This window comes from Haliaeetus leucocephalus, unplaced genomic scaffold (genome assembly GCF_000737465.1).
Source record: "Haliaeetus leucocephalus isolate CR32 unplaced genomic scaffold, Haliaeetus_leucocephalus-4.0 Scaffold207, whole genome shotgun sequence".
In the NCBI taxonomy this organism is placed as follows: domain Eukaryota; kingdom Metazoa; phylum Chordata; class Aves; order Accipitriformes; family Accipitridae; genus Haliaeetus; species Haliaeetus leucocephalus.
This window is the reverse complement of record NW_010972643.1, coordinates 353,936-366,828: the sequence shown is the minus strand read 5'-3', so window position 1 is coordinate 366,828 and position 12,893 is coordinate 353,936. Positions and strand designations below refer to the sequence as shown.

At 35.7% G+C, this 12,893-nt stretch overlaps 1 protein-coding gene across 1 annotated transcript in view; it reads left to right on the top strand.

The window, feature by feature from the left end:
- The window catches only part of COL21A1 (collagen, type XXI, alpha 1), an 84,922-nt gene extending 73,125 nt beyond the window's left edge, over nucleotides 1-11,797 (top strand). Inside the window, exons 22-29 of the mRNA XM_010566372.1 lie at nucleotides 2,138-2,173; nucleotides 2,686-2,730; nucleotides 4,826-4,858; nucleotides 8,369-8,515; nucleotides 8,613-8,667; nucleotides 8,966-9,166; nucleotides 10,624-10,701; nucleotides 11,456-11,797. Of these exons, the coding sequence (XP_010564674.1) occupies nucleotides 2,138-2,173; nucleotides 2,686-2,730; nucleotides 4,826-4,858; nucleotides 8,369-8,515; nucleotides 8,613-8,667; nucleotides 8,966-9,166; nucleotides 10,624-10,701; nucleotides 11,456-11,643 (783 nt within the window). The 3' untranslated portion in view covers nucleotides 11,644-11,797. The remainder of the gene's footprint in view (nucleotides 1-2,137; nucleotides 2,174-2,685; nucleotides 2,731-4,825; nucleotides 4,859-8,368; nucleotides 8,516-8,612; nucleotides 8,668-8,965; nucleotides 9,167-10,623; nucleotides 10,702-11,455) is intronic.
- The last annotated feature ends 1,096 nt before the right edge of the window (nucleotides 11,798-12,893 follow it).

Sequence of the window (12,893 nt, the reverse complement as noted above, 5' to 3'; positions counted from 1 at the left end):
TCCTGTAAAAGCAAAGGAAGCTCAGGTAAGGTGTCAGATAGAAATAAGCAGTTAGTAAAAAATGATAATGCATCTACATAGTATTACCAGCAATGCAGAGGACCACCTCTTGGAGGATGAAGCCCTTCATATAAAGGCATTACAGAAATAGAGTTGAATCAGGTACTTCACTATGGAGAGAAGGGTTGAAGGGTAAAGAAGCAGTAAGTTAGAAGGGTGGTAAGTTAGAAGGGTGGTTTTATGAAAATCCCACGCAGAGGTATTCCACTAGACTTCACCTTCTGCTCTAGAAGGGCACAGGTTTCCTGTATATTCGGTGTCATATATGCCAGACATGTATGGATGTCTTAGGTATGCTAGAGTATTTCAGACGTCAGTAGATACATATGGGGATGCCTTGGGTTGCCTAGAACTTCTTAAATGCCTATGTTTAGACAATGAAGCAAGTCCCTGGTCAATGGAAGCTAGAGAATGATCCAAATTTAGATGAGGTTATCTCAGCTAAATGAGATAATGCAACCTGAGTTCTGTTTTCCAAGACAAGATGTAGAAAAATTAGTCTGCTGACCAGTTTCAAAACAGTGACTTCCAGAGCACATAAGGAGAAAGATTTCCTGGCTTAAGTCTTTCAAAATGTACTGAAGCCCAATGGAAGAGTAACTTGAGTTGAGTCAGTGTCATAACAATAGTTTAATTAGTTTCATTATCACCATATATTCTGTTTCAGTATCTAAGGGACATGTAAGGCACATGTACCAAGACAGTAATACTGATTTTAAGAAGGGAGATTTTGTTAAAATTTATGGAACCTCTCTAAATTTTAAACTGAAGCAGCTTGGAAAAGTCATTATTAATTTTATATGAAGATGCAAGTCAGAATATATGTTGCTGGTTAACTGGAGTCACAAGTCATAAGTATGACAAATTCTTGAATTATTCAGGAAAAAAAGTGTAGTTTGGGCATCTGACAGAAAAAAATGAAGCCTTTCAGCTATAGCTTAAGCTGGTATAAATACCCTCTTATGTTCTGGGATTTTTGATCAGGAAAATATTTGCCATGGCCAAAATCTCCTCTTTACTACTGTTTCACATTTAGCTAAACATTCTCTTTTTCAAAAAACAACCAAACACACGCATGCTTCGCTCTTACAAGAAAACTAGCAAAACAGATTGAAAAAACTCCATCCTAATTCTTTTCTTTATTAAATGCAGTTTTGCAAACCCCCCCCCCCCGATCTGTCTTTTTTTTCATGAGTTGCTGTGTTCTTGGCCCAACATTTTGATTCATGTTTATTTAAACAGAGTCACACTGATTTAACAGGTCAGAGTTAGGGCAGGAGCCATCTCCCATAATTTTAAGTTTTCTTTTCAGTCAATGAAGAGAGATATACACATTCTGGGAGTACATATTTCATACCTCTGTCATTAATTGGCATGAATAGTTTTCAAGAGCTGCCTGTTTCTCTCCAGTGTCAATTTGATGGTGTTCAGACAACTTGATAAACGTACATACCTGCCTTTTAAGTACCATTTGTGCCATCTGACTGCCAATCACCTCACATGTTTATTTACTATAAACGTTTCCATGAAAGTCAAAAGGAGTGGGTGGAAGTGGAACTTAGTCCTTACACAGTTTTGATTAAATTTAAATACATATTGGTGTGTCATGTATAACTTCTGCACTCAACGGGTTTATAGTAAGTGTTACAGAAATTATTTATACTCTCTGTGGGTGAAGGCAAGCATACTTAGTGGTTAGCATACAGGTAAAATTTAACCCATCAGAAATACTGCCCCCCTCCCTGCCTACATGCTCTTCACTCCCATACACTGAGTGGATAAAATCCTGCTGGATTTGCCATCGCATTATCTTGTATTTTTTTAATTGTAGCTTGGTATATGAGTGCTCACTTTTCTTTTTGATAGTTCTTTCTGTGACTGATTCCCTTCTTAGTATAACTTTCTGTACTTTTCTTAGTGTTTGTGTACATGGGGATAAAGTGATTTGTTTTCATTCAGTATAAATAAAAGCTATTAGATGTTTCTCTTGTATTTACTGTGTTAAATTAAAACACAGACTACATGTCTTTGAGATGAATCATGTTACAATGGAGACTTTTCTTCTAATATCTTACAGGGGGACAAAGGAAACCAAGGTGAAAGTGGTATCCAGGTATATCAACTTTGTTTCTAGTGAAATCACCTGGCAACACTATTAATACAAGTCTTCAGTGTTCATTCAGGAGCTTTTTTTTAAGATTAAGCTCCACAGAAGGTTTGCTTGAAGAATAGCAGCAGTGGGTTCTGTCCCTGCCTGCCGCAGGCACTGTGGGACCACATGAATGCTCACAGTCAAAGTAACGCCGCCTGGCCTCTGCCTACCTACTATATTATAACAAGTGGGATTTTCCTCCTTCTTATCTAAAAGTCATGGAAATGCCTACAAGAAAAAGAAGAGTATCATGTCGCTACTCAGATCCTAACTTGGTTCCTCTGTGTTCAGAGGAGAAATTGTACCCTTCTGCACAGTTGCTGCTCTGAACTCTTGAAAAGTAACTTTTCAGATAGATTGGGCCTGGGTTAGGATGAGATTTTTAGGGTTTACCTCTTTGTGTTATTTTTGATAGATTAATTACTTCTCCCAGATATATGTGTATTTTAAGAAAATGTGCTTCTTTTCTGAAGGGTCTGAAAGGAGAAAAAGGAAGACAAGGAAATCCAGGCTTACAGGTACTGTTAAAATAGTCATCCTAGTTCAAGAGAGCCACAATTCATATTTGTTTCTTAAGATTACTTCCATCAACATGGATAGTTATTTGCATCAGGTGAAACATATTTATGTATAACATGATTAAATAGTTATATAAATTACCTCTTAAACAAGCTTAGTAGTTTTAAAAAAACAAATGCAACACATACAGAGAAGATGAAGCCACACTTTTCTCAGCTGTGCATAGTGGAAGGACGAGAGGAAATGGACATGAGTTGGAACGCAGGAAATCCCAGATTGATACGTGGAAAAACATTTTGCTTTGAGGGTGGTCAAACACTGGAGCAGACTGCTCACAGAGATTGTAGCAAAACCTGTCTGGACAGTGTGTTGAGCAGCTTACTCGAGCTGGATTTGTTCTGAAAAGGAAGTTGAACCCATAGAGGTCCCTTCCAACTTACATGTTTCTGTGGTTCTGGGATATTGTATCTTGAGAAACAGACCAGAAGTACATTTTTCTGGATTATTTTATTAAATCCTTAATTATGGAAATTTTTCATGAAACAATTATAAATAATATAAAATGCAGGTGACAGCACAAAGTGGCTTTTGGGTAAAGGTTATAAGAGTGGTGCTTGAGATGTTAAGATTTTGCATGTACCGTGCTACACTTTCATGTAGTTCATTACCTCCTAGGCTGTACTGGGAATCATTGTTGACATCTTCTGTGCTCATAAATTACAGATGTTTCCTGTTTCAGCTGCAAATCAGTGAGATACAGTTGTTTCTCTTTAACTCTGGGCCAATGTATTCTGATTGTGTCATGGTTGGCTATCTTGTTATACCACAGAAAATAACTGTTAGTATTTATAAATACTTGTTAACTACATAATCTATGTTGTGTCTAAACAGAGAAGTATTTGTTAGAGGTACATATCTAAAACTAGACTTGGAAGGAAGTCACAGTTGCTTTTTTCAGAATTACGACATCAATACAGCTGCCTGTCTAGCCAGAAGGAGCTGATTCCAGTGGAGCATGGGCAGGAGATCTAGATTGTGTGTTAGCCTAGTTTTATCACTCTCAGGGGTATGTAGGTTGACAGGAGTCCAGTAGTAAAGCTGAGCAGATATTTTTGAAAAGAGGTAGTTTTGAACTAAAAGGCTGATCATTGGTTTTAACCAAATGTAATGTCCTACTCTAACATTTTACAAATTAAACTTTCTGGTTTTTCATTTTGCAAATAATGGACAAATTTTTTCATATATTTATTATTTTAATCATAGGGTAAACCAAAGTGATAGTGAAAGAAAACAATATTTTTTTCAGATAGAATGATGCAACTGAATTTCTGTTGCTTGGGGTTTTTTTGGTTTTTTTTTTTGAGAAAGCTGAAAAATAATACAGGCTTGGTCTAAAATTGTTTCCCATGCTTATCTAGTTTGGTCAGCAACCAAAAAAATCAGTCATTCAAATACTTCTGGTAGGCAGCACTAGGTCCTTCCAAGGTTTCTCAAGCCTCCAGGACTTCTCAAAGATAATACAGATTCCCTTGTCCATAAGAGTATATCAGAAAAGTGAAAAAGTCTGTGCTGAACTGCCATCTTGCCATGGAACTTAATGATTAATAACACCATCGGACAATTTGGCAGAAATGACACCAAAACTATTTGCCAACATGCAAAATCTGGCTTACAAACTGACTTTGTGTTTCAAAGGCTCTGAACTTGATTTCTGTCTAGGAAGACGGTATTAAACAGGTAGAATCAGGAGTTTCCTTTTGCTAGAACACAAAATTTTATTTCTTTTGTAGAGTGAATAAGGTTTTGTCTATATGTCTATATTATGTCTATTTGTTTATAATATGTATGATATATTCCCAACTTATCCTTTTGGTATATGATACTAGAGGTATTACTAAAGTGTTAATTCACCATGATATACATTTTTCATCCTTATATGCAGTTTCATTTTTTGTACAAATAGCAATCACAGAATCTTTAAAAATTTACTTTTGTGATTAATTATTGAAAACAAAGGACAAAAATGCTATTTTTTGATTCCAAGTAATTTGGCTCAATTTGCATTTTTTTTTTTTTTCATATTAATTCCTAAAGGGAATAGCAGGATTGAGTGGAGAACAAGGAGAGGTGAGTATTTTTGTAATGACAAATACTGTATTACAAAATTATTCCATTTGTTTCTGCAGATGTTGTGATCTGTAAAATGTCTTATTTCCATCCTGACATCTCTATAAGTAACAGAAGATAAGTGAATTGAGAAATATCAGAGAAGAGTATTAGTATTAGTTAAAAAGAGACATAGTGAAATATATATTTCATGAAATGAAAGATTAAAAAAAAATAATTAAAACCAAGTAGATACTTTAAGAGAATTAAAAAACCAACCAACCAAACAAAAAAAATAAGGAGCTGGTTGAAGAAAGCAAATTATTAAAGAAAAAAACAACTAGAGATTCTAAGTTCATTGAAAAATTAAAATGTATTCATAAAAATGCAGAATACTTGATCAAAATGATCCATATTGTTCAGTAGCAGCCAATAATAGCTTCTTGTATACCTTTACTCTTTTGGTAGTCAACAAATGAGGGGCATTTAAGCTAAAGATCAAGACCGTTGCATTTAATGTAGATCTTGAATTTGCCTAATTCCTTTTGAACTGTGCTCACATACTGTACTTTCAGCTTCCATAAAAGTCTGTGGTAAGGACTTTCACCACAGCTGAACTATTTGTCTTGTGTGTTTCAACCTTCACCAGTGAGATTTCTTTGCGAGCCTTTATTTTAAAGATAATGAAAAGGAATATAGCGAAGCCTTTACAAAGATTCTTTTTTTTTTAGAGGATTCTGTCTTTGAGACTGACTCAGAAAATGCAGAGCAGAATTCTTTCTCTCTACTACTAAGTTTATACAGGAATAATTCAACTCAGCCTGAAGCTTGAGGGGCATAGGGGAAGCCTGCTTGGACTGCTCTTGGTCGGTCACAAACTGCTCTTCAGGATATTTTTAGAAGTCCCATCTTTTTTTTTTTTCCCCTTGTGTTTGGCTAATGTAGATATATTTGTGGCCAGACACAATCTTTGTGTTGCATGTTGTTTAAAGAAAGATTTAAAGATTAACTTTATTAGTTATTTTTTATTTATTCCAATATTTAGTGAAATCAGGGTACACACTGTCCCATTAATACAATTCTCCTTCAACTTTAGAGATTTCTTTGTTCCACCCTTTTTCATTAAAGCATTGCTGCATATCAGTAACTGGACATATTCATTGGAAGTTCAATTCTGATAAATTAAATAAGTTTATGCATTTAAACATGTAAGTTACCCTATATCCTGCTGTGGTTCTATGGAAGACTTAAAATTACAGTTTGGCTTGTAGGTGTTTTGCTAAATCGTTGCCATAATTGGTAAAAGATTCCTTGTATACTATTGAACTAGCCTCTTTAAATATTGTAAATCATGGTAATAATATATTTCTTCTGAAAAATCCTTTTAATATTCTTACTATACACTAAGATATAATGATGTCATTATGTTTACTTATCAGACCTATAAAATTCGTTTATTTTCTATTTTTATAGAATAAGTTGACTTTTGTTAGACTCTGACTCCTCAATAAAAAGTTTCTTCAGTCTGTAAGTCTCAGCACTTACTAAGCTCTTTTTCTTCTTTGCCAATAGCAAGGGTCAACAAACAAGGGCACACAAAGGATGTGGCTGAGCATTACATGACCAAGATACACAGCAGAAAATGTTCCCTCAGCAGTTTCATTTGGTTTTTGGCAAGTTCGGCAGGCAGTTGTGCTGATGCTCCCAATGTTTTTGTCCTGGTGTTTTTATACTGGCTTCTTGCCTGTAATGTTTTTCTACAATAGATGCCATTTTCCTTATATTTCACTGGTTCTTAATGCTTTCTAGCCCCTTTAACATTTTGTCCAAATAAATCAACTTGCAAGTCAGATGTCTTTTATGTAAACATAGTCCATAGCTGTAAAAGTAATTAAAATTAAAACAAATAACTTCTAGCTACAAGAACAGCATGGTTTTCAGATCCCAGCACATACAACTTCTAGTATAGCTACAGGCAGCTACATATGCTCCACATGTTTATCTCTGAGCCTTGCTGACCCTGTTAAATAAAAAAACATTTGTAATTATATAATAGAAATGAACAAGTACAAATCTACCTCGTGTAACTAAGAGTATCAGTTCTCTAGGTCTACAGAATATGAGTTGACAGTATCAAGAAAATAAAATACAATTACAACCTTGGAAAGAGTCAGTTCTGAATTCGTGTATAACTTTTGTAGTGGGAAGAGGGTATGGACTGCTGTTGAGTTCATGCATGGCATCTTACTGGTGGACCAGCTTTCCAACAGTACTCCTAGGCACTTGACTGACACTGGTCACATTTTATCTCATTTATCTGTTTTTTTAAGGGGAGAAACATGTGTCTTATTTTAGTGGCTAGCTCTCTGCATAAAACTAAGTAATCCAATACTGAATTTGAAGCTTGTTACCCTGTAATAATTGATGTGGAGAACTCTGGGCATTGTTGCTAATTCAGACCAAGCCAGAAAGCTTTGAATTTTTCTGATGTAAAGCATTTTGATAAGTACTATATAGAATGATACAAAGTAATATGAATACTATAATTTAAAATTCAGTGTAAGTCTATGAAGACTGCATGCCTGAGTGCTCCTTAAACTTGCATTATTTGCTCCAATACGTTTTGTCATATAGAGTAATCCTGCTGCCTTGTTGCCATAATTCCATCTAAAATAGTTGGAAATGGCAAAAGAAAATTTTGAAGCAACTGATAACATTATGCAGAAGCTGTGCAAAAATGGAAGGAAAAAATGAACCAGGAAGCAAACATAGTATACTAACTTTAATCTTGGGCATGTACCAAATTAAATTGTACTGACGTTTTGTTGGCTCCAGCACAGTGAAAGAGTTCCATGTGAACTATTGCAGTAGGTAATTCCATACATAGAAGACCCATTGCTTTGATGAAGATAGAGCAAGATATTTTCCAGTATTATTTTAACCTTTTCCAGTGAAGCAAATAGACTACAGTTGTTATCAATCATGAAAAAAAAAACCAACAAAAAAATCCTAACTGAAATCAAACTGTTTTTTTTTCCTTTGTCTTATACACTACAGACATAGGGTAAAAGTCTTGATTCTTATAGTAAGTTTGCCAAGAACCTCAGTAATGCCAGAATTTCACTTCTAATTTTTCCAGCCCTCTAAGGATTTTAATGTACTGTAACAAATAATCTAATTCTTACAAAAAAGTGAATAAAGCCTTTCCTTCCATATGTGAATAAGACGATTATTTTGGTTTATATTAATTAGTAAGTAAAATGGGTCCTTAAAGTTAAAAAAAAAGGTAATTTATTTCTAGTTATATTTTGTAAATAATTGTATCTGAAACAGTTACTAAAGAATCTGAAAACTTTAGTATATTTTAGCAAAATAGATCTCATCAGTTTCAAGTTAATTTTCAGTGACAACTTTTATTCATTTTATGAAGATCATCAATGAAGATTTTCTCAAAATATGTTTGCTTGGTGCTAACTAGTTTCCAAGTTGTCTGTGAAGATGCAATTGGCTTTTCGTTGGTTTTCATTCCAGAAAGGTGAGAAAGGAGATCCAGGCATTCGAGGCACCAATGGGCAAAAAGGAGAATCCGGTATCCAGGGTTTGGTTGGACCTCCTGGTCTCAGAGGTCAGCCAGGAGACAGAGGACCACCAGGACTGCCTGGATCAGATGGAAAACCTGTATGTATAGGACCTCAAACTTGTCATTTGGGGTACGTTAAAAACCCCAAACAAATGCATGGTTTCTGTTTTTTTAACCGTTCTCTGTTCAATACAGGCACGAGAATTTTCAGAAGAATTTATTCGCCAGGTGTGTTCCGATGTACTGAGAAGTAAGTTTGAAAGCCTCTTTACTCTTCTTCCCTTGTTTAAAGTGCTAAAGAAGTTTGCTGATAATTATAAAGATGCTTTCTTGAAGGCAAGATCGATATTGCTGATTTATCACTTGTTTTCCTACAGGTGTGGAAATATATTTCCACACCACAGGTTGCATACTTTACCATGTTGTTTCCTAAAGGTATCATGTTCTCTAAAGAGAGGAAACTGGTTTTGTATTAGTGGCTAGGGGGCAATATTTTAATATTTTATTGTTACAACACTCTAAGCAATTTTTTGTTTGACTTCTCCCAGCCCAGTTGCCTGCCATCCTCCAGAGTGGAAGGCTACAAAACTGTAACCACTGTCAGTCCCAAAGTGCTTCCCCAGGACTTCCAGGTCCACCAGGTCCAAGAGGCCCTGAAGGCCCAAGAGGGTTTCCTGGTTTACCAGGAAACGATGGCATTCCCGGGCTGACAGGCATCCCAGGTCGTCCTGGGGCTCGTGGGACAAGAGGTACTGTGTGCATGTGTCACGGTGCTAATGGCCTTTACGACTTTGTTTTCTGTTTCCAGTTTTGAATGGGATTAGTGCAGGGTGGGGTAAGGGAAGAGCTGGGTTTATATCACAAAGTGTAATTGAGGACATGGTGCAATGTGGATGTTTCACCGCTTACGAAGAACGCATGTCAGAAGAAGAGAAAGTACAAGAATGCAACAAGATAGCTAGTGTTCAGTTCTACTATAGTCAAACTTTGTTTTGATCTTTTTAGAGAGCTTGTAGTCTCATATATATGTTTTTAACTGTGTTTAAATTATTTTTTTTTAGATCAAATATGCGTAGACATGGATTTCAATGTATTCACATCTGGTTTCTTCCAAACTTCTTTGTTTCTGCTATTTTAAAGACAGTATTTATTCACTGTCTATTTACTATCTGCTACCCCGTAGGCTGATTTTTGGCATGTGACAACCTTTATACTCCTTCTGATTTCCTGGGGTTTTCTCCTTTTATCTCATAAGGATTATTACTCCTTTCTTTGTGCTTTTCTTAAACATTCTGCTTTCTTCTTCAGCAGGCTAGGGTTTATGCTTTCAGGTAACTCATCTATCCGAGCTTTCCAACTGATTTCTGTGATGTATTTGCAGACATTAAGTTAAGTGTGCATATATGGTCTGGAACTAGACCAAGAGACTAGGTGAAGTCCATAATTTGGTAACTGGTTCCAGCAGCACCTGTGTTTCCTATAGCATCAAAATAATCAGGAAAGCTGTATGAAATACAGTAATGTACCAAGGGTAGGCAGGCAAGTGGTTGGTAATTATTTAGTTTCTTTGTGACTTATTAAATGTGACCTAGCACATCAAATTCATTGGATGTAATGATGATTTGTCTGTAGTGGTTTTATAATTTCACCTCCAGTAGGAGAATGTGCAGTTTTCCTCTGGAGCTGACACTAACAGTTCTGGCTATTCTGTAAGAGTTGGAAAAATAGGTATCTGTTTCTATGAAGAAACTGAATTTATTGGGTTGTAGTAGTGTAAGAAAGCACATATTTTGGCCCTCTCAGTATTTCTTTGGTGAAGATTCAATTCTGCCATATGTTCTGGAAGATTGTCTATATATTCTGTATTCCACTGGGACTATGGTGAATACCTTACACTTCTTCATACAACTTCTTAAAAACTTTGCCAATGGAAAGGCAATGACAGCAAATTTCTTAATTGCGCATCATCTATTCCCTCAACTCATAGTGCCTGTCTGCTTAACAGGTGCTACATCAGCTCTTAATTCAGCAGAAATGAGGATAATTTAGAACCCAGTTACACTGTGCAGGTTACAAGGAAATGCTTATTTGCTTTTGAACTATTATATTTCTTATTCAATAAGTATTATCAAATGCTGACTTCCTAATTCATTGGATGAAAATATTCTTAGTGAGCAAAGATATATGTGTGTTTGTTAATTCACAGGACTGCCAGGGAAAAATGGCGCAAAGGGCAATCAAGGAATTGGGGTTCCTGGGATCCAAGGCCCACCAGGACCTCCAGGTGAGGGATGGTTCAGCTGTGCAGATTCAGTGCATGCTAATAATTTCCAAAAAAATGTGGCTTAGAAAAAATGTTAATATAATTTGGAAGAATGTAGATAGTTTTTACACATCTTAATTGCCATATATGTTTTATGGCTAATGCCTGTCTCTTGCATGCCTTTTAAATTGTCATATAATATGTTATTTAATATAAGAGATATCTTGTAGAGATTGGTACATAAGACTGCTGTTTCTTGATAGATGGATCTTGAAGTCAGTTATTACCTGAAAAGTGAGCCCTGATACAATCATGTGACATGTAAGCATTGCTTAGTGAAGGAAAATGTTCTTCCTAACAGCAGTATATTCATGCAAAATGCAAAGTTGAGCATTTGGAAGAGATATTAGGGCCTAATCCAAAGCCAGAAAGACGAATAGAAGTAGGAGGACTCTGATTCATGCCATGGTGGTTCCAGATTATATCATGAAGTATAACAGTGTACTAAAGTAGATTTTTATATTTCCTTTTAAATGTTATTTTTATTTAAAGTGTTTTCCACATGCTTTTAAAAAAAATCTTAACAAGGTATTATGTTCTTTATATAAACATATAAGCAGTTTGTGACAAGAAGTGTCTTTTTCAGAAAGTGAAGTTTCCTTTATCTGCATACTTCATCAAAGAGCAGGGGGTTTCTGGGTCCATAGTTGCTCTTGTTTTCATTTTAATAAAAATACTTTGTAATGTATTTGTTCATTGCATGTGTGTCATTAAGGTCCTGAAGGTCCGCCGGGAATGAGTAAGGAAGGACGTCCTGGAGAGCGTGGGCAGCCCGGTAAAGATGGAGATCGTGGCAGTCCGGGAATGCCAGGACCGGTTGGACCCCCTGGAATTTGTGACCCATCACTATGTTTTAGTGTAATTGTGGGGAGAGATCCATTTAGAAAGGGACCAAATTACTAACTTAGAGGAATAGGTATGGTGCTTGTCTTTTATGGTCTTTCAAGTCTCAGGAAGGTGACCAGCAATAATCCCATAAGCAGGAACAGAAGTACCTCTGACATTATAAACATTATAAATAATGATCCCAAAGGTTATACATTCCTTTAGAAAAAAGCCTCCAAATTTTTTTTTATAACTTGCATCAATTGAATCTCAAGTGTTTTTAAAGAGATCATCAGTTTTAGTAGGAATAAAATTAACTATAATATTTGGTATTTAGTATCTAAGTGTCCTATCATACTCTTGTTATCACTGAAGTCCTTTGCAAAATTGCTGGAGATGCCACTGGGAGCAGGATTAGACCCTAAATGGCATTGGTCAGGTATAAATTACTGTGAAATTTTTCACATGCAGCCAACATATACAGTATTTGATTTTGAAACAATGTGGCTGGCTTTGACTTCATATGTGTGTGAATCTCATCGGCTTGTGTACATTTCATATGTCATAGCTCTGAGTGTTCTGTGAGTGAAAGCATGTATCAGATTTTTATAAACTAAGAGAAATATCTGGACTTATTATGGAAGTAATATCACCTATTTTGCCATGTAACTTTTTGCTTAAAACCGAGGTGAAAGGCAAGGGTAGAACTACTGGTTCAAGAATGGCCAAGGTTTTATTAGATGGTACTGTCAGCTACAAAAGGTCAAAAGGTTCCATGTGGGTGATTCCACTTAGATGAAAATAGCATTAAAAAATAAAAAAGAACAAAAAAACTGGTATAGCTGGCTTGTAGCTATGATTTGACAAAAATACAAATTAAAAAAATGTTTGCACAACCCCACTGTAACAGTTCTGCATAATTAAGTTATATACCCTTTGCTCTTTCTCCCCAAGGACTGCACTTGCCTAATTGAAGAAGCAGGTTTACAAGGAGAAAGGTCTAACTGCTGGCTGGCTACCTGCAATGTTTGTTATGCTGTTTCCTTTTTCATTTTAAGCAAGCTATGTGTAATTTTCATTGTATGCTTTGCTAATGAGGTATATTGCTTGCTTTTACATAAAGAGCAAAGGCACAGTTCCCATGAGAATTTAAAATCCGTTTCTTAAATTAAGGCAGAGTCTTGTATTGAACTTAACCGATGCTTTTTAAGTGGCTTTTTCTAATGTGTTGTTTTTCTGTTGTCCTACTATCAGAGATTGGTAATATGCTTGACGTTCAAGGTAAAATAAAATTTTGTAAAGAACTGGTGGTAGTTTGATGAGCGATT